This window comes from Xenopus laevis, chromosome 9_10S (assembly GCF_017654675.1).
Source record: "Xenopus laevis strain J_2021 chromosome 9_10S, Xenopus_laevis_v10.1, whole genome shotgun sequence".
NCBI lineage: Eukaryota > Metazoa > Chordata > Amphibia > Anura > Pipidae > Xenopus > Xenopus laevis.
This window is the reverse complement of record NC_054388.1, coordinates 108,906,139-108,931,695: the sequence shown is the minus strand read 5'-3', so window position 1 is coordinate 108,931,695 and position 25,557 is coordinate 108,906,139. Positions and strand designations below refer to the sequence as shown.

Below are 25,557 nucleotides of genomic sequence, written 5' to 3'. Positions count from 1 at the left end.
GAGAGACAGTTTCCAACAGTTTTCATTTTTTATTATTTGTGGTTTTTTGAGTTATTTAGCTTTTTATTCAGCAGCTCTCCAGTTTGCAGTTTCAGCCGCCTGGTTGCTTGGATCCAAATTCCCCTAGCAACCAGGCATTGATTTGAATAAGAGACTGGAATATGAACAGGAGAGGACTGAATAGAAAGATGAGTAATAAAAAGCAGCAATAACAATACATTTGTAGCCTTACAGAACATTTGTTTTTTAGAAAGAGTCAGAAGAAGAAGGAAAATGATTATGAAGAAGAAATAGTGAAGAGGAATATAAATCAGCTAAGACTGGGCCATTGTGTGACCTACAGAGAGTTAAGTGAAAGCAGGAGCTTGTGAGGACACCGGGGACACAATACAATGATCCTCTGCACTTGTTTCTTCTGATTGAGTGAACTACATCTCCCAGCGTTCCCCCATCAGTCCTACACTGGCATCTGTAGCTCCCGAACAGCAAACATGACGTCACGTGCTCCCGCCGCTGAATACGGGAAAAGGAGACGCAGGAAAGTGACGTTGCACTAAACCGCGCGGCACGCCGGGACGCGCAGTCCGACGGGAGGTGACGTCAGCGAGCTGCCTCTCTGATTGGTGCGATAACTTCCACCTCCGCTCCCGCTGGTCACGTGGGGGAGGAACGTACAGCGCGCACCTTGTGTGGAGTGGCGCAGCGAAGTGTCGGTGCCAGGCCAAGGAAGCGCAACCCGTAAAGCAGCCCGGAGGCCGGGAAAGGGTCACTCCAAGGCCGAGGTGAGAGGGCGGCGGGTGATGCGATTGCTGGTAGATAAGTGGAAATGGCGCGCTGCTCGGGCCAGGGGGAACCTTTATTATTATTATGGGTAGAAATGGACTAAACCAAACGTGGGAACGAACGGGAAAGTTCTCTCCGGTGCTGCTGGGCCGCAGTCACGTGTCTGTGTGTCACGTGTGTCTGTCTTTGTCACTCGCTTATGGGCCGCTCTCTCCTCCGAACTATTTAACCACCATTTCCTTATGACTTTTATTCACAGACGGACACTCCCCCCACGGACAGACACTGATTTAACCCAAATACTCACAGGCATTTGTAGTTCCACACCAAGTTTGTTCTCTGCACTGCTGCTTCTGACTCCTGAAACATTCTACACTCCATTGTTCCCTCCATTGTTTACTCCTGTACATGGCAAAGCTCCTTTCCTTCTGGAAATCCCACGTTAGATTGTGTCTGGCAGCAGCAGTAACACTGGCAGGGAATGAGGAGCCTGCAGATCAGGGGGCAGCAGACACACATTTTGGAAACTATAATTTGGGGCAGTTTAGGGACTTGTCATGTCACAGGTGTTAATGGGAGGAGGAGGAAGTTACAGTTCTAGTACAGAAGATTTTTGTGCAATTGGCAAATCGAATAAAGTAACTAGTAGGGTGTATATATATATATCACCCCTTTGTTAATCAATATATCTGTTCATACATCTTTGTCTCTTGAACAAGCCAGCCCTGTTATTAACCTTTGGTCCCTGGGTCTTGTCATCCTTCCACTTATTATTAAAGGAACAGTTCAGTATAAAAATAAAAACTGGCTAATTAAATAGGCTGTGCAAAATAAAATAAAAATTCTAATATAGTTCGTTAGTCAAAAATGTCATGTATAAAGGCTGGAGTGATTTGATGTATAACTTGTCAGTCAGAACACTACTTCCTGCTTTTCAGCTCTCTTGGTTTACGCTGACTAGTTACCCTGGTTACCAGGCAGTAACCAATCAGAGACTTGAGGGGGGGGCACGTGGGTCATATCTGTTGCTGCTGAATGCTGAGGATCAATTACAAACTCACTGAACAGTTATGTCCCATGTGGCCCCCCTTATAGTCACTGACTAACTCAGAGTTAGAGAGCTGAAAAGTAGGAAGTAATGTTCTGGCTATTATGTAACACATCCAGTCACTCCAGCCTTTATACATTACATTTTTGGCTAACTAACTATATTAGATACATTTTTTATTTTGCACAGCCTATTTATTTACCCAGTTTTTATTTTCACGCAGAACTTTTCCTTTTATACCAGAAGCTGTAATATATGGAGACCCAATGTCAGGGAGCAGAAAGGGCGTGCAGAACTGGAAGGCTCTTAACATTGCCAGGAGAGAAGCTGCACATCAACAAACCGCAGTGGGGGAGGAATATTGGGGAGGTGTCACAGAAGCATAGGATTGGTAGGTGTATCACCGCGCTGTATGTTGGCGCTATATAAAGACATGTTAATAATAATGCAGATGTTCAGGAATAAACAGGACAGGCAGATGTGGTGGTATGTGGGCAATAATAGAGCTTTAACAGGCCAGGAGATAAGTAAGGGCATAGAGAGCGAGCTGTGCATAGAGAGCGAGCTGTGCATAGAGAGCGAGCTGTGCATAGAGAGCGTAAAGCCAAGGGCTGAGAGTGGTGGCAAGAAGGAAAAGTGGTTTCACAAGATGATTGTGGGTTTCAAGGGAACCAGTGGACTACAATCCAGCAGGGCTTGTAAATTGATGAGTTGAGTAATGGAGCCTTTTAGGGGAAAATCCACTTTTTTTAGATAGACTTTTTGGTGGCAAAGAGGTAAAACTCAGACCAAATGAAAAGTTGGGGCAATTGACGCAACCGATTCATAGAAGAAGGGCAATTCTAGAAATTAGGGTGGCACCCCTTGCACTAGCGTGGCTACTTTACTACTGACACTGACCACAGCTATTGAACTTATTGCATTTTCATTTTAATCTATTTTTTTCTCTAATATATTTTTGTTTCTATGAAGGTTGATCATTTAGTTCTGTTCTAGTATAGTACACCTCTGTTGGGCTTGAATGGTTTTGAGACGATACATGGGTTGGCATGGTTCTAGAAGCAACATCATCCTTCATTACAGAACAAACGGTTTATTGCCCTAAAACACACAGACCCTGCCTCCGGCCCAGCTCCGGAGTGTATCTTTCCACTTCTTCTGAAAGCGCAGACCATGCAGAAAACCTGGAAAACTAGTAACTATATTCCTCAGGGCCAACGGCGCAAAATAAACTGCTGTGTTTGGAGTTGTTGGGAACTGTTGTACCGACATATTTCATCTTCTTTGTGCTCTCTCTTCTCCAATAGCCTGACTCCCGAGGAGCACAATGTACAATGGAATTGGACTCACCACCCCAAGGGGAAGTGGTACCAACGGCTACGTCCAACGCAACCTGTCCTCCGTCAGACACAAGAAGGACAGGACCGATTACAAGTCTGAGGAGGAGCTGAAGAAGCTGGAAAACCTCTTGATGAAGAAACCAAACCAGGATATTTTAGATCATGAGAGAAAAAGGAAAGTGGAGCTGAAATGTTTGGAACTGGAGGAGATGATGGAAGAGCAAGGGTGAGAGTTCATGTGAAATCGGCACAGGGGTTGCTTGTTGTAATAGTAAAGTGTAGACTGAATTTTGTTCTCTAGACAAAATGTTCAGCAGTTACAGATATTTATCAGCATAAAGAACACGGAGCACTCATGGGACTTAATTAAAACTTTAATTGGGAAAGTCAATGTTCCGGTCCTGCACAGAGGACCTTTATCAAGACATCCTATATATATAATGATTGCTTTACAATGAGGCAACTCTACATTGTGCGAAAACTTCAGTATCAGTCAGACACCACTCCGGAACACCAAAGTCAATGAGTTATTATAATCCAGGAGTCCGAAATTGAAACAATACAAAATACATTATGTATAAAACAAAAGCCTTACGCGTTTCATGTTCCCCAAGGGATTCAACCCTTAAAAATAAAAACCCTTCCCTGCTCCCCTTTGCTGAAGGTCTGGGGCATGAGCACCCGGAGCCACCGTGGAAATCGGTAAGCTTTTCCTATAATTAAATAGATCCTTGCTTCTTATGTTTTAAACATATATAACTCTACATTGTGCTTTTGTGGCATTTAAGTGAGGGAGCCATAATATCTAGTGATGTGAGGTTCAGGTTGAGCTCTTCTGCCTGCTCTCCCCTTCCACGACCTTGCTCTGCCAGCATCCGACTATCGGTTTTATAGGCGCGCGCCTGCTCGCCCGGTTGAAAGCAGGGAGGGGGGACTATATAGGGGATTTTCTATTTGGCACAGTTAGTTTTTGTTTTTTTTTACAAATAACCAGCAGAAGGCCTGATAGGCTAGCAGCTCTTGTCGTGAGCATTCACACCAGATAAAAAGGAATGTAAATGCACACAGAAAAATCAGAAAATGAAGACGTTTTTCAAATTGTGCAGTGTCCTATCCTAATCCAATGGCATCTCCTGCTACTTCTCCCTATGTTCCAGGTACAGTGAAGCAGAGATCCAAGAAAAAGTGGCCACCTTCAGACTGATGTTACAAGAGAAGGATCTGACCCAAAGCAAAGAAGAAGAGAAGCAGAAGGCAAAGTAAGAGATGCTGCCCCCTAGCCCACATCATTTTTCACCTGAAGGTAGTCTGGTGTGCAGCTCGTATCCCTCCCACCCTCAGGTTTTACTACTTGTGTTTACGCGTTGTCTTTTTGCATGAAGTGTTTCAGAGACTCATCAAATGGCTGAAGCCAACGAGAAGAAGAATGAGCGGCTGCGCGCTGCTTTTGGAATCAGCGACAGCTACGTAGACGGAAGCAGTTTCGACCCAAACCGAAGAGCTGCTAATGCAGCAGCCAAACCGCAGGAGCAGCAGAAGCAGTACAGGTAAGCTTAGCTTTTATACAGACAGATATGGGATCTGTTATCCGGAATCCCGTTATCCAGAAAGCTCAGAATTTCAGAAAAGGCAGTCTTCCATAGACTCCGTTCTATCCAAATAATCCAAATTTTTAAAAATGATTTTTTTTTCTCTGTAATAGTAAAACAGTAGCTTGTACTTGATCATAACGAACATGTAATTAATCCTTGAACCAGCCCATTGGGTTATTTTACATGAGTTCCTAGTAGACAAGACAAGATCCATTATCCAGAAAACCCCAGGTCTCAAGCATTCTGCATAACAGGTCCCATACCTGTACATGGGTGGAGTTAAATTAGATACTCAATGAGAGACATTCCTCTAGTTCTTGAAGGAGAGCAATGTTTTTTTTCCTGTGTATTGGGCTCTAACCTTAGTTACTCAGATTCTTCTTCTTGTAGTCTGGTTGAAGATTCTGACAGTTCCCGCTCCCCATCTCCTGCTAAACACAAGAAAAAGAAGAAAAAGAAAGATCGAGGGCGGTAAGTGTGTTGGGAGTTTTAAATCTCGACTGAAGGTGGGGCAGTTCTTTGGCTCCTCCTTTGTGTACCTTGCTTTTATTCAGCTCTTCCGTTATTTGAAACTTTTCAATTGGTCTTCCTTATTTGCCTTCTTTTTACTTTCCATCTTTCAAATGAGGGTCACTGACCTAATCTTAAAAATAAATGCTCTCTAAGGCTACAAATGTATATTGCTACTTTTTTTTTTTTTCCTGCTCTTTCTATTTAGGCCCTCTACTATTCATATCCCAGTCTCGTTCATTCAGCTCATGGTTGTTAGGATAATTTGGACCCTAGCAACCAAATTTTTAAAATTGCAAACAGAAGAGCTGCTGAATAAAAAGCTAAATAACTCTAAAACCACAAACTGTCTCAGAATATCCCTCTCTACGTCATACAAAAAGATAAGACGAAGGTGAACTACTACTTTAAAAAAGGGCTGTAGCACCTCAACATCAGACATTGAGAAACTTCACTCCCATTCTATGCACATACTACCATCCAGCCAATACCAGATTATGACTTTACAAATACTACACCAATCCTTTCTGACTCCGCTATGAGACTACTAGCCAGCCCATCGTGCTTGAGATGTTCAGCAGCTGATGCCTCCCTAATTCATTGTATGTGGCTCTGCCCAGTGATCAAAATCTTTTGGTTAGAGGTATATGGATACTGGCATTCGCTGACTAAACAAAAATTCCAACCCACTATTGAATGGGCTCTATTTAGTAACACCCAGCATATATCTAAGGCTAACAAAGCCTTCGCAGAAAGGCTAGCTGCAGCTACTAGAAAAGCTATACTACAGGAATGGCTATCGCCCACTCCACCTTCTCTGAATCTCGTAAAGAGCAAACTACACTTCTTATTCCACATGGACTGGCTAGAAGCGTCCCTAAATAAAATCTCACCCCAACAAATTTTTAGACATATGGACCACTTATATCCTCACTCTCCCCCCTGACATAAGAAAGCTTACAGTCTCCACATTCTATCGAACCACATGGTACGGTCGAGAAAGTCTCCGAGGTACCAACCCTTTAATTCTAGCAACGACGACCTAAACAAGGTTGGGTATATTGACTGCCTCCCAATATCCCTCAAGATTCTCTAAAATGTATGTAATGGAAGAATTGTCAAACCCCTCTAGCAAGGGCGAGTAACAGGCTTAATTGATTTTATTGTTTATTTTGTGGTGTTTGTTATGTAGATATCTGTTTAGATTGCAAAAGAGAAAATAGACCTCACACAAATGTTTTGTCAGAAGGAGTGGTGAATTTATAACAGTGACCATCACTACCCAGCCTGTAAAACTTCTCAAATCTTGTTTTTTAAAACGTGTTACCGCTGTACATTATGCTCATATGATTTAAGAACGCACTGACAAAACGGACTCTGATCAAATTGCTTATTGATTATCGGTTGTGCAATTTTGTAACAACAATATCAAAACTGCATAAAATGAACATGTAAAATTGTGGTGAGGCATTAATAAAAAACAAGTTATTAATAAAAAAAAAAGGGCTGTAGGATTCTTTGCCAGTTTTCTGAAAACACTTTAAAATAGAGAGAAAAAAAAAAACAGATGGCATGTCAAAGAGATGGACAAGACAAGCTGAAAGCAAGGAAGGCTTATGCTTTGTGATTTCTGCCCTTGTGGCTGTTAGAGTATTTACTTGTTTGCAGTATAATCTCTCAGGAGCTTACTCTTCTAATCCCTTGTCATCTCATAGGTCTTCAAGTCGCTCTCCCAGTCACAAGGACAAGAAAGCCAAGTCCCATAAGCACAGGTAATTCCCATGGGTCCTGACTCCTCTCTTTTTAAAAGCACCGCCCCTAATATATATATATATATATATATATATATATATATATATATATATATATATATATATATAATTTTTTTTCTTTTTTTACTCTAGATCTGACTCTAACTCTAAAAAGCAGAAGCACAGGTGAGTGTCCAGAATTAATTGTGCTGTATAATAATGTTTCAGTTTATAACTGCATGGCAACATGTTTACGCCTGCCTGAGTATTTATATCTGCCTCTAAAATATCCTCTTTACTGTCTCTTGTGCGGCAGCCCAAAGAGCAAACGTAAAACCAAGGAGAAGAAAAAAAAGAGGTAATGGGAGATATTTAACTGGCGTTACCTTTTAGCTTACCTTATACAATGCACCCCTTTAACATAGCAACAGTTTTATTAAAGGGTTTGTTCACCTTTAAAGTCTTTATTTCTGGTGATCTATCTGAAGCCGACTGAAATGAAAAAAAGACTTTTCCCCAATCACTTTCCATTTGTAACTGTTTTTCTAATAATGAAGTGTAAAGTTAAATTTTTTGCCTTCTAAAGCAGCTCTGGAAGGGGATCGCTGACTTATTAAAGGATAAGTAAACCTTTAAAATCAGTGAGTGTAGAATTGATGAGGGGGCTATTCTAAGCACTTTTGTCATTTGCATTCATTATTTTTTTTTTTTTATTCTAAGATATTAAGGGATACATGTGCTGTTAATATGAATGAATTTTGTTACAACAGCGCCACCTGCTGGTCAGTTTCCCACCAGTCTGACCACCAAGTAGTCAAGGAAGTTGTCAGGAGAAAGAAAGAGGCTGCTCTGATGTTCTTCTGCTTAGGAAAAAAAATAGAAACCTTTCTCAAATCTTTCCTAAGCAGAAGAACATCAGCCTCTTTCTTTCTCCTGACAACTTCCTTGACTACTTGGTGGTCAGACTGGTGGGAAACTGACCAGCAGGTGGTGCTGTTGTAACAAAATTCATTCATATTAACAGTACATGTATCCCTTAATATCTTGGAATACAAAAATAATATATAATGAATGTAAAAGACAAAAGTGCTTAGAATAGCCCCCTCATTATAGGGGTGGTTCACCTGCAAACAACTAGTTATCAGATCACCAGAAATAAAGACTTTTTTCCAAAGACTTTCTATTTTCTATGTGTCACTGGTTTTCTAATATTGAAGTGTAATTTTTCACCTTCTAAAGCAGCTCTGGGACGGGGAGTCGCCGACCCTGTAAACTATTCTAAATGGATACATTTAGTTGATACATTTTGTATCTTTGTCCCTGCTGAGCAGAATCTCTGGGTTTCATTACAGGCAGCTGTTAGAACTGATACAATAGTTGCTGATACTCCAGAGATGTTGCTGAGAAATGGAACAACTAAATGTTGTAAAATTGTAACTGTTTAGAGTCTGCGCCTGAATTACTGAGCTGCCAGACTCAACACCAGAGACACCAACATTCAACTTTAAACTTCAACTTTGGAAAAACAGTAAAAAAAATAAATAATGGAAAGTAATTGAAAAAAGTCTTTATTTCTGGGGAACAATCTGAAAATAACTGAATTGAAAAAAGTGTTTGGAAGGTGAACAACCCCATTAATTTTACATTCACTTATTTTAAATGGTTACTTATCCTTTAACTGTTCTAAATTGATACATTTAGTTGCTACATTTGTTATCTTTGTCCCTGCTGAGCAGAATCCTTGTATGTCATTAAAGGGGACCTGTCACCCTTTTCAAAATAAACATGAAACCCAAATATTTTTATTTTATTTAAGCATTCATACCTGTTGTAAAACTCATTTAAAAATCTCAGCTGTCAATCATATTGCCTGCCCCTCCTCTATGTCTTAGGCAGACCATTACTTTCACTTTCCATTCAGCACTTCCTAGATGTCACTGCTCTCCCCACATTCCCCCAGTTCTCTTCACCATTTAATTGTGTAGCCAGGACATGGGGATGGACATCAGGTCCCCCATTCTGGTGCACAAACAAGATTCTGAGATGATACAAGACTTGTCTTAATAACAGTGTCCACAAAATGGCTCCTGCCTGCTTGTTATAATTATGAATTCCCAGACTCAAGGAAACAAAATTCTAAACATTTTTATAGTAATTAAAGTTCATTTTGCTTGACTAATGTGATAAAATAGGATTTGCAATTATTCTTTTGGGTGGCGGGTCCCCTTTAAAGGCAGCTGTTAGAATTGATACAATAGTTGCTAATACTCCAGAGATACTGCTGAGAAATGGATCAACTAAATGTACCGTTATGGGATCTGTTATCCACAGACCCATTATCCAGAAAGCTCTGATTTAGAAAATGGCCATCTCCCATAGACTCCATTTTATCCAAACAATTCAAATTTATAAAAAAACGATTTCTGTGTAATAATAAAACAGTAGCTTGTACTTGATCCCAACTAAGATATAATTAATCCTTATTGGAAGCAAAACCAGCCTATTGGGTTTATTGTTTACATGATTATGGTATGAAGATCTAAATTAAAGACAGATTATCCGGGAAACCCCAGATCCCAAGCATTCTGGATAACAGGTCCCATACCTGTATCAACTAAATGTAGTTCTGCCTAGTAAAGCATCTTGAGGCATGACTGTGTGTGTAGTATTTTGTATGCCACACTGGCTCTGCTACATAAACAGAACTGTAAGTAATAATATTGAGCGTTTAGACTTGCAGTTGGCGACAGGCTGTCAAGTTTCCTTGCTTGCTGTATTATTTTTTTTTTTTTTTTTAAGATCTCCTAGTGCCTCCCCGAAACAGAGAGACGTTTCCTCCTCCTCTTCAAGAGATGAAGCCTCGCGCAGCAGGTACTTGCCGAGCTTTCTTTTTCACGTGAATTTTTAATGGGAAATGTAACACACAGGCAGTCTCATTGCCAATTACTTATTTATTTTTTATTTATTTTTTTTTAGATCAAGAAGCAGCCAGCCAAGAAGCAAATCTGATCGAGCCAAACATTCAAGCGATGCAAAGGAGAGCCCAGCCAGAAAAAGATCTGTCTCTCCGAAAAGAAATCGGAGAAGTGACCGAGGCCGTAGTCCAGTGGAAAAACCCTATAATGATGTAAGTATGCTTATTTGACTTTTAAAGGGGACCCGTCGCCCAAAAAAAAATTCCAAATCCTATTTTATCACATTAGTCAAGCAAAATGAACGTTAATTACACTATATAAATTATTTGAATGTTGTTTCCTTCAGTCTTGGAATTCATAATTATAACAAGCAGGCAGGAGCCATTTTGTGGACACTGTTATTAAGACAAGTCTTGTATCATCTCAGAATCTTGTTTGTGCACCAGAATGGGGGACCTGATGTCCATCCCCATGTCCTGGTTACACAATTAAACAGTAAAGAGAACGGGGGAATGTGTGGAGAGCAGTGACATCTAAGAAGTGCTGAATGGAAAGTGAAAGTAATTATCTGCCCCGCCTCTATGCCACTGGCATAGAGGAGGGGCAGGCAATATTTGATTGACAGCTGATATTTTTAAATAAGCTTACAACAGCTATGAATGCTTTAATAAAAAATAGAAATTGGATTTCATGTTTAATTTGAAAAGGACTTTTATTATACAGATTTTTGTGTCTGGATGACAGGTCCACTTTAATTGCTAAATAGATTGTCCTCAGTATTGAGGTTCTGCATTTTTTCCTGCACTTCTAGTGGTACAACAGAGGGAAACTAAGGGAAACCCAGCTAAGGGCATTCCTTTAATGAGAGAGAGAGAGAGAGAGAGATTCTATAAATATGTATTATATACACATCACACACACCCACATGAAAACAGGAGGAACTCTGAAAGTTTGGATGGGTTAAACACATTGATTTTGGGCAGTTGATTACATATCAAGCATTACTGCATGAAACCATTCTTCATTTAAATTTATGCCAACAAGGCTGTCTGGGAGACTAGAGACCTTGAGTTAAGAAAAGCTCAGCAGGTTTGAGTTGTGCACTTTCCTGCCTAAGACCGCTGTCATTTTAAAGGAGAAGGAAACCTAGTCGGCGCAAACCCCTACCCCCCCTCCCGTTTGTTGCCCACCCTCCCTCCTCCCCCCTGGCCTACCCATCCCGCTGGGCAAATGCCCCTAACTTGTTACTTACCCTTCTGCGCAGGTCCAGTCCAGGGAGTTCACCGACGACATCTTCTTCCACGCAATCTTCTTCCTGCTGTGAACGGCGTTTTGGCGCATGCGCAGTAGGATCATTTCGCCGGTACGGATCTACTGCGCATGCGCCAAAAGTCACGCGCATGCGCAGTAGATCGTACCGGCAACATGATCCTACTGCGCATGCGCCGTTCAAAGCAGGAAGAAGATCGCTTGGAAGAAGATGTCGTCTGTGAACTCCCTGGACTGGACCTGCGCAGAAGGGTAAGTAACAAGTTAGGGGCATTTGCCCAGCGGGACGAGTAGGCCAGTGGGGAGGAGGGAGGGTGGGCAACAAATGGGTGGGGGGTTTGCGCCGACTAGGTTTCCTTCCCCTTTAAGGCAGAGTAGCATTTTCTGGGCAATGTAAGTCTAAAGAACCACATTCTCTGTAAATCCAATGCTAATCTTTTCATCAGAGCTGGGTTGTTGTTTTTGGCACTTGTGTTGCTTGGCCATTAAGACTTTTAGAATTTGCTTTCTCAGTATTTTTATCCTCTCGGTTCTCATTTAGCCCCCTGGCATGACGAAGGAATGAAAGTATCTCTTCCTACATTAAAGGGTTTGTTCACCTTTGAGTTAACTTTTAGTATGATGTACGGACCAATATTCTGAGAAAATTTGTAATTGGCTTTCATTTTCATTTGTGGTTTTTGAGTTTATTTCGCTTTTTATTGAGCAGCTCTCCAGTTTGCATTGTCAGCAATCTGGTTGCTGGGGTCCAAATTACCTTAGCAACCATGCATTGATTTGAATGAGAATATGGATTAGGGGGAGGGTCGGAACAGAAAGATGAGTAATAAAAAGTAGCAATAACAATGTGTAGCTTTAGAGAGGATTTGTTTATAGAGGGTGTCAGTGACCCCCATTTGAAAGCTAGAGAGAAATAAATAATGAAGACCAATTGCAAAGTTGCTTAGAATCATTCTATAACATTAAAACTTAACCTGAAGGTGAACAACCCCTTTAAGCAGTTATAGGGCATCATCCTGTGAAGGCCTGTGCAAGTGGATGCAGGTTTGGAGAGGAGTGCCGGCCCCTACTGCTGTGCATTGGGTTGTCAAAATTGCCAACTGACCTCTACAGTTGACATGCTGCCAGGCAGTGAATGTTTATATATAACAAGGGCTTATATTGGTATTTTGGGACGTTACAGTTGGGATAAGCATATTCTTGTTATGTGTGGTGTTATTACTTGTGGTGTGAGTCGCACAGTGTTGCATATTGTGTTGTCCCACAGCTGGATGTACAGTATGTCTCTAGTGCTTGATGTGCAGGCTCACGTTCTTTAAGGTGATGTCCATCCAAAAGCCGTTCTTAATATAATAAGAAAGTAATTCCGAGTAACATTCCAGCACGCATTCATTAATCCTTAGTATTAATCCCATACATTATTAACTCTTTAAACCACTGTATATTTTTTTTACTATATATTGTAAACTTAGAGTTGTATTATCAAACCTGTTTTTGGATGGACACCCCATTTAAATAGTTTACGGATGGCATTGCAGGAAAGGACAAATAATAGATCCTTATGCATATTCTTCTCAACTGTGTTATCTGAGGAAATTTGGCGACCCATCGACACGAGCCACACGCTTTCTGAATTCACTGTGTACTTATGAATATAGTCTCGGTACTTCTGTGCTGGTATGTGTTCCGAAAGACCCCAAACCAGTGTTTGTATTAATTGTAGGGATGCAGCGAATCCAGGATTCGGTTTGGGATTTGGCCTTTTTCAGCAGGATTTGGCTGAATCCGTCTGCCGGCTGAACCAAATCTGAATCCTAATTTGTATATGTAAATTAGGGGCGGCTGGGAAATCGTGTGACTTTTTGTCACAAAACAAGGAAGTAAAAAATGTTTTCCCCCTTCCCACCCCTAACTTCCATATGCAAATTAGTATTTGGGTTCGGTATTCGGCCGAAGCTTTCGTGACGGATTCAGGGGTTCAGCCGAATCCAAAATAGTGGACTCAGTGCATTCCTAATTAATTGTATCCCTTTGTGTATAACTTGTTTAAGCCCAACAGGTGTTCCCCTTTTGAGTTGGACAGTGGTTTATCTGGCCTCTTGTACACCATGGTACCTCTGTTCTTTCTATGCATTTCTTTATAAGAGCACCATCAGCAGTGTAACCTCAAATTGTGCAGCTAAATTGAAAAGTACTGACACTTATGTTCCTGGGTGTTCCAGATTGTTAGTCCCTGTGTTTGCTACCGGCAATGATGTAAAGTTCTGTTTGGAGACCTGTTTTTTTATTCTGATCTCTCATCCTACGATCTTTCAGCACATAGTATTCACTGTTGGGTACATATCTGATCTTAATTTGCTTCCGCTACACAGTCTTTAACTGTTTTTATGGACCTCACGATTATTTCCTGCTTTTTCATTTGCCCGAAACACCAAGCAGCAGAGCTCTGCAGTACCCAACCATAAGCAAAAGATGGCAGTCATCGGTGTTGAAGTGCTTGAATGATCCCTAATGTAGACAATGCATTCAGTACAGTGACTTGACTTTCTGCTGGTTCATCCTATTGAATTCAGATACTCTAAAGGTGGCCATAAACGTAACAATTCTGATCTTTACTGCCACCATTGCATTTAGTGTTCTACATGTATCCGATGATTCAGCTGTAACACTATCTGATGTTCAGACGCCTCAAAATATTCCAGCCGGCCCAATCGACAAGCCGACCATTATCCAAGTCTGCTGCCAATATTGGTCCGCTCATCTCCCACCATACATGCATTGAATATCCTCATTCCGGTTATAACTGGGATTCCTGCTGTCTTGTTCAAACACCCACCCATTGCATTGTGTAAAGAAGGTGATATTTTGATATCCTGTCAAATATAAATTTTTGCATTAGCTATTGATTGAGTGGACAATTACTCATCCACCAGGTGGAAGTGGGCACTAGACCTACTGTATACCACACTATTTTTTTCAAAATAGTTTAAAAACAATGTAAAACAGGCTTCATTGTTTGATTTTGAATTTTTTTTTGTGTTGAACACCATGGAGGATTATTTGAGAGGAAACAAGTGACGGGTTTTGCTATTGTTGTATTCAGCATATTTATGACTAGACCTCATTAATTTGGATGTGCATGTTAGTGAAGGGTGCACGAGTTTAAATGGGCTACACGAGGATGTGTACCGACTTCATGAGTTACCCAATGAATCTTACCTGTCTGCAAAAATAGCAATACCCACCAAGTACCAACAATAATATGTTCTGTATTAGCTTCAATTCTAAAGCTGAAGAGCTTAGTATCCTATATTAAGGAAACTTCCCATTTTAAATATTTGTAAAGATCGGTTAAATGCTGTTTTGTTTGACTTAAAACAAGTTGTCGGAGAATAGCATTCAAACAAGTTTACGTTGTGGTAACACTTGCCTTCATTTCCTCTCAATCTACAGAAAGTTTCAAGAAAAGAGTTCGTTCATCTGGACCGTTCTCTTTCTACATCTCCTCCTAAAAGACATACTGAAAAAGATGAGCTACAAGATTTTGATAATGAGAGGTCCCGGGAAAAGAGCTCTAGATCTGAAAAAAAATCATCCCGTCTGCAAGCTCATGAAGATTCAGCCAGTTCCAGCAAGCTGACCAGAAAGAGGGGCAGACAGGAGAGTCCGCAAGGGCATGAACGCTTCTCCAAGGAAAGAGTGGGAGAGAGGGTATCAAAAGTATCTTCTCCAGAGCCCAGGAAGTCCCCCATCGGAAAATCTACAAAAGTGTCAAGGAGGGATAGAAGTTCTTCTAGAAGCAAAAGCTCTCTACAGAAATGTAGAGAGTCCCCTTCAAGATTTGACAAAAACTCTGTAAACAGGCGTTCTCCTGTAGCTTCTAGCAAGAAGCATTCACCAAGTGTTCATTCCTCTTCTCGTTCATCATCATCATCTTCTTCTGGAACCTCTGAAAGTGTAAAATCCAGTCCGTTAAGAGCGAAAAAGATTGAGGGAAGAGGCAAGGAGAATAAAGTCACCAGAGCTAATCTAAGTGCAAGAGATGGTAAACCTTTGAGGTCAGTGAGTCCAATAAAAGAAACAAAATCAAAGGTTTCTCCATCTAGGCAAAATACTCATAACAGCATTTCCAGGAAGAGAAGTGTATCAAATAGTCCCCCTAGAGGTGTTAAATCAAAAACACCTCCAAAAAAATACAGATCTCCTTCAAACACACCTCCCAGGAGGGCTCGATCGAAAACTCGTTTAGGAAAAGCCAGATCTCCCTCATATTCACCTTCTAAAAGGACACACTCTCCACAGCGGAAAGCTAGGTCTCCTAGTGATTCACCAAGAAAAGAGCGTGTCCTGTCTTCTCCAAGTAGAAATCGATCAAGAACACCACAGCGCTGGGCAAGATCTGTTTCACAAAGCCCCCCACGATATCAGAGAGAGACGGACAGATCTCCTCAGGGACATGGAAAACGCAGATCACCACAGCGGAGGCTGGACACATCAAGAGAAAGCAGGGAAACACATAAGAGAGATTTTTACAAGCAGGCATCTAAAAGGCCAAATTCTTGTTCTAGATCACCGGTTGGAAATACAAAATACAGCATGGGATCACCTCAGAGGAGATCTCGTTCTAAGTCTCCATACATTAAACCAAGGTCAAGAACTACCTCTCCAACTCGGAAAGCTAGATCACGTTCTAAGTCTTTAAATCAGAAGAAGAGCTCTAGGTCTCAACAGAGACAGAAGAAATCACGATCCGTGACTCCTCGAAATAGAGGTAGATCACGCTCCACATCAGTGCGGCAGCGTAAAGTTTCACCGCCCTTGACGACAAAAGATTTGAGGTCACGTTCCAGGTCACCTGTAAAGGACACTGTAAAATCCTGTTCTAAAATTGTTTCCAGGCATTCTAGATCCCTTAGTCGTTCACCTCTGATAAACAAGTCCCGTTCTCGAACACCAAAAAGAAAAGGGCGATCCCGTTCAACATCTAGGAAGAAACAGTCATACTCCAGAATAACACATACAAAGATGGTGTCTCCCAATCTGCGTGAGGTCTCAAAATCTAGACAAAAGTCCTCTTCACGCTCTGTGTCACCACAGCAAAAATCATTCACCCGCAGATCTTTGTCACCCAAGAAACGTAGCAGTGGGCACTCTAGAGATAATCAAAAGAAAATTGTTTCAAGGTCGCCCACTCCAATAAAGTCTATGTCCAGAGCAGAGAGGGCAAAATTAGACTCTAGCAAGCAAGGTTATAGCTCTTCACCTGAGCCAAGAGTAAGAAATAGAAAACTGAGTCATTCTCCTGAACAGACAAAAACATCTGTTGGCAAACCGTCCTTGCAAAAAGAGCATTATCGTCGCAGCCATTCAAGGTCTCCTGCATCTCGGAAGTCACATGGAAAATCAACAGAAAATGATCTCCCTGTCAAAAAAATCTCTTCTAGAGCTAGCATAAGTTCCAGAGCACCTTTAAACCGAGGTGTGTCACCGTCTCCGGAACGTAAAGAGCTAGTTCATCGTCGGTCTCTGGAAATCAAGTCACGAGAATCATCTAGGCAAAGCCAGAGTGATTTTTCAAGGTCTTCAGCAAAAGCGATAGAATCTCAGTCTAATAAGATGCTTACTCAAAAAGAAAGATCAAGAGTGCCATCCCCACATAGTCACTCTGGTTCTTCTTCAGAACGTGAGATTAAATCTAAGACACCTCCAAAAAAAGGATCATCTGGAACACTTGTGGGGCGTAAAAGCAAACCAGAGACCTTTAAATATAAAGATAATTCAAGGTCCTCTTCAGAAAGTAAATCAAGGCTCAAATCACCTCAGCGTAAGCACAAGTCTTCAGAACTTGTCAATAAAAAACATTATCAGCGCAAAGCCAGGTCCAGCTCGACATCCTCATCACATGATTCTAGCCGTTCAAGAAGCAGGAGCAGGTCTGGATCTTCATCAGATAGTTTGCATAAAGGAAAACCATTACAAGTAAAAACAAGTTCAAAAGGGAAACCTCAGTCTTCACGGGTTAGTTCTGGTTCCTCTTCAGAACATGAGTCGCAATTATCAAAGGAAGAAAAGGTGATGAAACCCAAGGTTTATACTAGGTCATCTGATGATGAATCTAAATCAAAGAAACCACAAACCAAACCGAGATATGAAGAGTCTCTAGGAACTGCCACAAAATCAAGGCTACCAAAACATAGAGATGGAGCAAGATCGTCTTCTGAACATGAACATAAATCTCAATCCATACAGCACAGAGCTAGTTCAGCCTCTTCTTCAGAGCGTCTGCTTAAAGCAAAAGTACCTCCACACAGGCCTAGTTCTGAATCATCATCGGAACGGCAACCTACTCGGGCACGTAAAAGCAGATCAAGTTCTGGATCTTCTGAACGCCAGTCTGCCACTAGTCTAATGCAACAAAAAAAATCTGTGTCCTCATCAGGTCTTCATTCTAAATCTAGACCAATTCAAAGCAAAGCAAGCACAGAGAATTTGAATCCACAAACTAAATCCAGACCACCGCAGATAAAAAACAGTTCTGGGTCATCTTGTGAACGTCCACCTACAACTAGGGCACTGCAGAGAGAGCGTAGTTCTGGATCTCCATCAGATAGAGTTAAAAGTAGACAAGCCCAGCAAAAAAGTTCTTCTGAATCATCATCTGAACAAGAACATGAGTTTAATCAATCTCGTTGCAAAGCCACTAGTACTTCACCATCACAACATTCCAAAAATTCAAGGTTGTCCAAACGTAGTAGTTCAGAATCTGTTGAAAGAGAATATAAATCTGGTCCACCTCGCCATAGATCTAGTTCTGAATCTTCATCAGATCTGGATTCTGGGTCAAGGCGCTCTGAATCTAAAGAATTACCTCGATCGGACCGGCAAGATGGATCTAGACATCCTAGATCTAAAGACAGTGTTCAGTCATCTCAGCGTGATACAGAGCATAAAACATCTCAACAAAAACTTGTTTCTAGATCATCATCTGAAAGTGATGGCAGACCTAGGACTCCCTCACAAAAACCTGTATCTCCAAAATCCCCTCAAACTAAAAGTAGTACAGAACAACTGAAGAGAGAGAAAAAACAGCACACTGGCAGGTCTGAATCATCATCTGATCTGGAATCGTCATCTAAAACACCCCCACATAGAACATCTCTACCGGTACTTAGCTCTTCCACTGATGCACTTATACGTAGATCGAAGTCTCCAGCATTGACCACAAAATCTGACCTGTGGCAGACATCAAGTATAGGATCACCACTACAAATACCTCAGAAATCAGCCTCACCTCTTTCACATAAGGATACAACTTCTAAATGGTATAAAACAAGTCTCCATTCTGAAAATATCGGGACTGAATCATCTGCTTTTGCTGGTGAATTGTTGGTACAATCCAAATCAACGGAGTCTGAAGACCAGTTTTCACTGTATGCAGGTTTGGTTCCACCTCGTGAACGTGATGAAACAAAGTCTTCTCTCAAGGAAAATGTGACTGATTCCTTAGTTCAAGCAGGACTCTGTCCAGCTATAAATCGGTCAGAAACTAAATTGGATCTGCCTCTTTTAATTGAGAGTCCACAGTCTGATTCAAATTTAAAGACTTCTTTGACACACCCCAGCATGGAAGAGGTAATGGCTGAAACTGAAATGACACAATCTCAATTAACTGAATTGTCCCCAGGCCACAATGAAAGTCAGAAATATCCACCCAAGAGAGGGAAATCTGGCTCGTCGTCATCCTCCTCCTCTTCTGCCTCCTCCTCCTCTTCTTCATCGTCGTCATCATCCTCTTCTTCCTCCTCATCCTCCTCCTCTTCAGAAGATGAGGAAGAGGACTCTTCAAAAATGCAAAATATTGTAATGTCACCACCTGCAAAGAGGTTAAAGAAAACTGAAAAACAGTTAACATCTTCACCATCTCCTAAGCCTAGAACTCTTGAAAACTTGGATTGTGATAAATCTATGTCATCTGCACCTAACACACCAGATGAGGCTAGCAAAAAAAGTATACGTTCACCAGAACAGAAAAAAACAGATACTGTACAATTACAGGCAAGCATTAGCTCTGGATGTGAATTAAAGTCACCTACATTGTCTGGTACAAACAATTTTACAGAATGTTGCCTTGATTCTCCCCTGTCATTTAGGGACAAACTTGCACCAAAAAAGAGATCTCCTATTGAAAATAAAACAGAGTCAGAATCACCAATACCTGAAGACAAGGAATATGATGCTACTATTCAGGTTAGCAGCCCAGCAAAGTCACATGAGAAAGATACTGGAGTATCCCCCAAAAATACTAGTTACATTGCAGTGGCTAATGAGTCTAGCATAAGATTAGAAAGAAGTATCTCAAGGTCTCCACCAAGGAGTTTCAAGGCTGCTCTGTCACCAAACAAGTCCCCATCTCTGGTAACTTGTAAAAAGGCAGACTCTAGTCAGTCTCAAAGCCGGACACCTTCCCCTGATAAATCTGAGAAAAGAGACTCCCCCCTTCAAAAGAGATCTACTCCCACAAGGAAAAGTTCTAAGTCTCTAAGTGCAGATCTTAAGACTGAGAGCAAAAAATACAGCAGCTCAGATTCATCGTCTCAAGACAGCAGTTCTGATTCTTCAAGTGACAGTGAACACAGCTCTTCAGAAGAGGAGTCAACACATGTACGTGTAGAGTCCTCTCCGAGGAAGGACACTATCCAAAATACTCCTCCAATAAGGCGTATTGCATCCCCAGACCAGAACAAATTATCTATCCCTCTAAAACACGAACATTTAAGTAAAAAAACAGGCAAAGCTGACTTAAGAAAGAGTCGTTCAGTTTCTTCTTCCAAGTCACCTGTTAGACAGCAGGTTCGCTCACGTTTGGCAGGCAGGGAATCACCGAGACAGAAACGACGATCCCTTTCAAAGTCTCCATCTAGAAAAGGAATATCTATAACACCACCACGGCGCAAGGTTAGGACACCTCCCAGAGCCTTTAGATCTCGCTCCAGGTCAAGGGGTGATAGACGGCGTAGAGAGCGATCAAGATCGTCCCCGAGGCGTTATCGTTCACCTTCCTGGCAGGAGCGAAGACGGTGGGGCCGCCGCAGATCTCCATCATCATCTAGACGAGGACGCTCTAGATCTCACACAAGGACTGAGAGATCTTGGCGTACACGGCGAGGCCGTTCTGGGTCTTCCCCTTGGAGAGGTAGATCAAGATCATTGTCTAGACATGAATCTTCTCGTTATCCCCGCCGTGGTAGATCCAGGTCTTCCCCAAGAAGAAGATCGAGATCTCCACATAGACGAGATAAACAAACAAGTTATCGCAGGGAAAGATCCGGCTCTTCAAGGCGAAGGCGATCTCGGACTCCACAGAGAAGGTCCCGTTCTCCTGCAAAGAGAGCCAGGTCCCGTTCACCTGATAAAAACAACACTTCACAGATCTCTAAAGTTGTAGCTTTGCCCAGTAATGGGCATTCACCAGCAGCTCTTCAAGAGAAATCTCATGCTAATAATGAGACTCTGAGGCTGTCAGAAAAATCTAGGCTGTCTCAAAAAAGTGACCTTTCCCCTGTCCGTACTTTAAGCGCAGCCTGTAAAAGTCGTTCAGCCTCCCCATCTAATTCCACTACTCCACAGAAACCTAGTATTGCCGTTTCAACCAAGCTGAAGTCCCCATCACCCCAACCTCTTGAAAAACACAACAATAAACTGGGAGGAAGTCTAGACACTAAGCAGATTGGGTACGTAAAAGATGTTGCTCCCAACAAGAGAGACTCAAGCCTACTCTTGACTAGAGGTAAGGGTTCACCTGCACAGCCAGAGCATGTAATGGATGAATGTAGTAGGTCTCCATTAAGACTACTTAGAGAACCAACTGCCCCAGAAACACCTCCAGCATCTAAAAGTGGGGAAGACGGTTCAGACGAAATTTTCCAGGATCAGAAAAAAAATAGTAAGATGGTTTTAAGTATAGACTCCCCAAAAGATGAGGCTTTGACATTGACTGAAAGCACAGCCTGTACAATGACCGCAAATGTAGAAAATAGAAAGGAGAGACTCTCATCACCTTTACATCCATTGGCTTCACCATCTTTAACCAACAAGTCGAGGAGGCAGAGTAGTTCATCAGACAGCTCTTCATCCTCAAGCTCGAACTCTAGTCCCAAGAAGCCTTCTGTGGATCCTGGGAATGTTCCTGCTGTGGAGAGGTAGGTGTATCTTGAAGATTAATTTTCTTAGTACAAACCTATTTTGCAGTACTTTATTGATATTATACACTTTATGTTGTTCACCCCAATTTTATCATAAAATCCTTTAACCTGTTGGTATGGTTTTAGCATGTGGGCTGAAACTGTAAGGTGATCTTAAGAATGATGACCAATTTGTACTTAAAATTGTATTTAACCACACAGTTTTGACTGCAGTCTGATCAAATGAATCTGGTTGGTGGGTGAGATTTGTATATTGCTGTGTACAATAAACTTGACTCCACTCTTGACTCATATGCAGCCAAAGTGCAGTTACACACATGGTAATAAATGTATCTTTGTAGTAAGGTCGGTCTTATTTACCTTTATTCACAGAGTGCCCAGCCCTATTCCAGCAGAACCCCCCAAAGCAGCAGAGCCCCCTGTTCCTTCAGAAAGGAAACGAAACTCACGGAGCCGCAGCTCATCCACTTCATCTTCCTCCTCGTCATCCTCCAGTTCCTCTTCCAATTCGGATTCCTCCAACTCTTCGTCCTCTTCCTCAAGCTCTTCGTCTTCTTCCTCCTCCTCTGCGTCCAACAAAGCCAGCAGCAAGAAGGACACATCTCCTGTTACTAGAAGGTGGGTTCCATCTCTTCCTGTGTAGCTGGCTGCGCAGGAATTTCCAGTCATTTAGGGAAATGATTAACACTGATTGTAATAATGTTTATCTGTCATTCCAAGATCGCGCAGCCCACGGAAACCTATTGACTCTCTGCGTGACTCCCGTTCCCTTAGTTACTCTCCCGCAGAACGAAGGCGCCAACCATCTCCCCCATCCTCACGAAGGAGGTAAGTCAAGGCATTCTTCAGTAAGTACTTTCCCCTGTTTAGTGTGATGGGAAGAAGAGATTATAAAGGCTCCGCTTAACTCACTGATTTATGAACTAAAATATATTCTTCGCAACATCTTGGATTCCTGGAAACATTGGTGTATAGGTTCCACCCAAACTCTCTACACTGGGTAGAAAGCAACTAAAATGCAGAATTTAAGCCTTTTTATTAACGTTAGAGCCATGGGTGGTACTGAACTGCAACTCCCAGCATGCATTAACCCATGATTATGTCTTGAGAGATGCTGGAATATGTAGTCTAGCTGTATCTGGGGACCTAAGGTAAAAAACCGATTAAAATGAAAAAAGATTGTGATAGTGTGGCAACCATGTCTGCATTGTGATATTCCAATTTCCCCCGTGTTATTTATATTTGGAAAAGCTTGCCTGTTTCGCTGCTCGTATATGTCCGAATATTAACCTGCTCATCATTCACTGTAGAGAAAGGGATTCTGGGAGGAATCCAAAGTCACCAGAACGGAAGAGGCGAAAGGATTCACCCAACGCCAGACACTCTAACAGAAGAACTTCAAGGTATTCACAAGCTCTGTCTTGTCAATGATAAGATGATTACAGCTTCAGGGCATCAAGCTTTTGCCGTTCTGTCTGGCTGTTACCTGGGCTGAACAGCAGAGGATGCTCATTTGTCATTTCATTTAAGAGCTGCTAATATTAAGAATTCTAAAAAAGTTGGAATTACACAAGTGCCCATGAGAGCAATTTTACATATTTTAGGGTACATGCCTCTTTTCACCATTATTAATGGCTGTTAGACTTCTAAAATGCCAACTTTCCACAATACAGTATTTTTATGTCCCCATGAAAGTCAAATCTTTGGTGAGGGACCCTTAGCTCAAGGTTACAGATATATGAATGCATTGGTGCATCAACCATTCAACTATAGTTCCAATATTCTATAGAACAGCCAATCTGACTTCCAGGAGCACGCAGAAGCCATTATTCTCACATTTCCCCCTGACTGAGTTCTCTTTACGTTGGGTTCCAATTGGTGACTGTAGAATAGAGAGTGACCCAGAAAAGGGACATATAAAATTAGAGTTCTGTACTTAGTCATTTGTAGGAGTTGACTTGATTCCTTTTACCTGGGATAAAAGGTGAGTGGAAGGTTGTTTATTTTATGAATTCAGATAGCGTTAGGTTGGCCTGTTTTATTATACACAAGCATGCTCACTGAGCCCGTGTTTTGTAAACTGACCGTATGTAACACGTTTGTCCCTCTCTCTTAACAGGTCTCCATGATCCATTTACGTGAAGGAAGTTGATTAGACGTTTCCTCCATCTGTAATGACTATGGGACTTGGTTAATTTGGTGACCTTTTTTTGCCTGCGAGGGTGCAGACTATTTACTTTTGAGTGCCCAGTACTGCTTTTTTTTTTTTTTTTCTTTCTTGGGGTGGGGGATCTGAGGCAGCTGTGACTGATAAAGGAGGCCTGTGACTCCCCTGCACCCACATTGTGTCTGCCTGCACTACACTGGTACAGCTGCATTCACTCTGGGATTGGCTGTCTTGCCCATATGTCCTGAGGATCTTAAACACGGAAGATGAAATGTGAGCTTGCACCCGTCTCACTCAATTGGTGCCGTCCCTTACAGGTGCACCCACCCAGCCCTCTACTGTGAGATGCCATAGAGACTGCGTATTTACCCCCTCCCCCCGCATCGTTAAGGTTACATCACTAAGCCCTGCCCTGCTCCCATCTTTCGTTCTGCATCAGCAATTTCGTAATAAGTGAATTTAAAAAGTGAGACTTATGTAATGTGTTTAATTTTTTTCTTTTTGTAATCTGTACAGCGAGAGAATCCTTTCTGTCAATAAAAGAATAGGCAAAACCAGGAGATTGTATTAGTCACTGCCTGGGACTGCAGAATGTGCTGGGCTCCATATAGAGAGAGTCCCCTCAGTTCATTGTCTGCAGTTGGTCGATATCATTTAATAATGTTGTCCATGCTGTGCGTGTTGTGTGGCTGCTTTTTAAAGTAAACTCCACCGGGCACTACCACTCAGGGCTACACTGTAGAGTGTGTCCGTGCAATTTTCTTTGCAATTGTCAGCACAGAAGCAGCAGCAAATGAAAGGCAAAAGCCAACCACGCCGCCCCAAGGATGCCAATCTGTGTCGCTGAATTCCTTCCATCGGTGCAAGTGCAGCTACAGTCTCTCTGACCCCTGCCTTCTGGGGCATTTGTAGGAATGGTGGGGCCTTCAAAAGGACAGTACATCCAGTTCAGTGCTGTGCTCTGCGGATATCCCGGCTCTGCCGCCACGTTGCCACCTTGGAATTTCCAATACTGCATGCCCTTGAAGAAATACGTGTCACCTGTGGAACAGATGGGTGAAAGTGTTAAAGAATTTGTGAATGAGGCATTATTGATGTAGAGCATTGCATTCTAATGGAGACTGGGGTAGAACATAAAGGAGTGTATTGAAGAAAATCGTATGGGGCCATCAAGAACATTCACTGCTGCCGGAAAACTCTCCTAGAACCTTCTATATGGCTTTGTGATAACCTTTATAGAGAACAGTTGCCTAGGCTTGGTCTGTGCAGGGAACCAAGGCATTTTTGGAGGGGGGGGGCAACTTGAGTAGTTGGTATAGTCACCTGCCCTGTTGTCTTGGTCATTCCATTGATGTCAGATGCCATTGGCTAGAAATGTGCCTCAGGTGTGCGGGTATTGGTTTGATGAGAAACTATTAGGATGCAGAGGAGGTGGGTCAAGGTTTTCAATTTGCCATCAGTAGAGGGTAGAGTTCAGAATCATGTTTTGCGGTAGTGAGATTAAATACCCAAGGGCGAGTCACCAGGCTTGAGGTGATGAGGCCACAGAAATCTGTCTGGCTTAAGTTCATCATCAGCTTCTAAAACTCATTCTACTCCTATGGTGGCAGAACCCATTAATACGCCTGATGAATGGGTATGAATTAGAGTGCACAATTTCTCCCTCTCCCTCTAATTGCGGCATTAGTGTCTGGTTTAGCAACACCTATGGTGGTTCTGTGCAAGAGCAACCATGGAGATAAGCATTCTTGCTCCTTCTGTTGGACTCTAGGCTGGGGCCTTTGTTATGGACAAGCTGGTTAGTCAAAATGAGAAAGTGTCCAGTAAGGGGGTTTGACAAAGGCAGTGTAAATCTGTGGGATAATGTGTTCACTGAATTTTAAACAGAAGCTTCAATAAAGTCGTGTTGTTTTGGAATATTGTTTTAATTTGATTTACCACATAATGGTTTGCAATGGCAAAGTCTGATTTTGGCTGTTC

At 41.9% G+C, this 25,557-nt stretch overlaps 2 protein-coding genes across 3 annotated transcripts in view; one reads left to right on the top strand and one right to left on the bottom strand.

Moving 5' to 3' along the window:
* Positions 1–552: 552 nt before the first annotated feature.
* On the top strand, positions 553–24,134 carry srrm2.S (serine/arginine repetitive matrix 2 S homeolog). Of its 2 annotated transcripts, XM_041578171.1 has the most exons (15): positions 553–782; positions 3,139–3,397; positions 4,329–4,430; positions 4,554–4,718; positions 5,154–5,234; positions 6,989–7,045; positions 7,178–7,210; positions 7,341–7,382; positions 9,824–9,895; positions 10,001–10,151; positions 14,662–21,407; positions 21,783–22,028; positions 22,131–22,238; positions 22,721–22,813; positions 23,530–24,134. In XM_041578171.1, the coding sequence occupies exons 2-15, from the start codon at positions 3,159–3,161 to the stop codon at positions 23,537–23,539; spliced, it is 8,145 nt and encodes a 2,714-aa protein (XP_041434105.1). In that variant the 5' UTR covers positions 553–782; positions 3,139–3,158; the 3' UTR covers positions 23,540–24,134. The 2 variants fall into 2 exon arrangements, with proteins under 2 accessions (XP_041434105.1, XP_041434106.1); XM_041578172.1 differs by lacking the exon at positions 7,341–7,382.
* The window catches only part of LOC108703272 (matrix metalloproteinase-25), a 13,597-nt gene continuing 12,084 nt past the window's right edge, over positions 24,045–25,557 (bottom strand). Inside the window, exon 10 of the mRNA XM_018239385.2 lies at positions 24,045–24,618. Within this exon, the coding sequence (XP_018094874.1) occupies positions 24,350–24,618 (269 nt within the window). The 3' untranslated portion in view covers positions 24,045–24,349. The remainder of the gene's footprint in view (positions 24,619–25,557) is intronic.

Excerpts from the sequence above, each read along its gene's own strand:
- srrm2.S (XM_041578171.1), top strand. The coding sequence starts at position 3,159 with ATGTACAATGGAATTGGACTCACCACCCCAAGGGGAAGTGGTACCAAC. Across the intron at positions 7,383-9,823 it reads AAGGAGAAGAAAAAAAAGAG|ATCTCCTAGTGCCTCCCCGA; the intron begins GTAATGGGAGAT and ends TTTTTTTTTAAG. Across the intron at positions 9,896-10,000 it reads GATGAAGCCTCGCGCAGCAG|ATCAAGAAGCAGCCAGCCAA; the intron begins GTACTTGCCGAG and ends ATTTTTTTTTAG.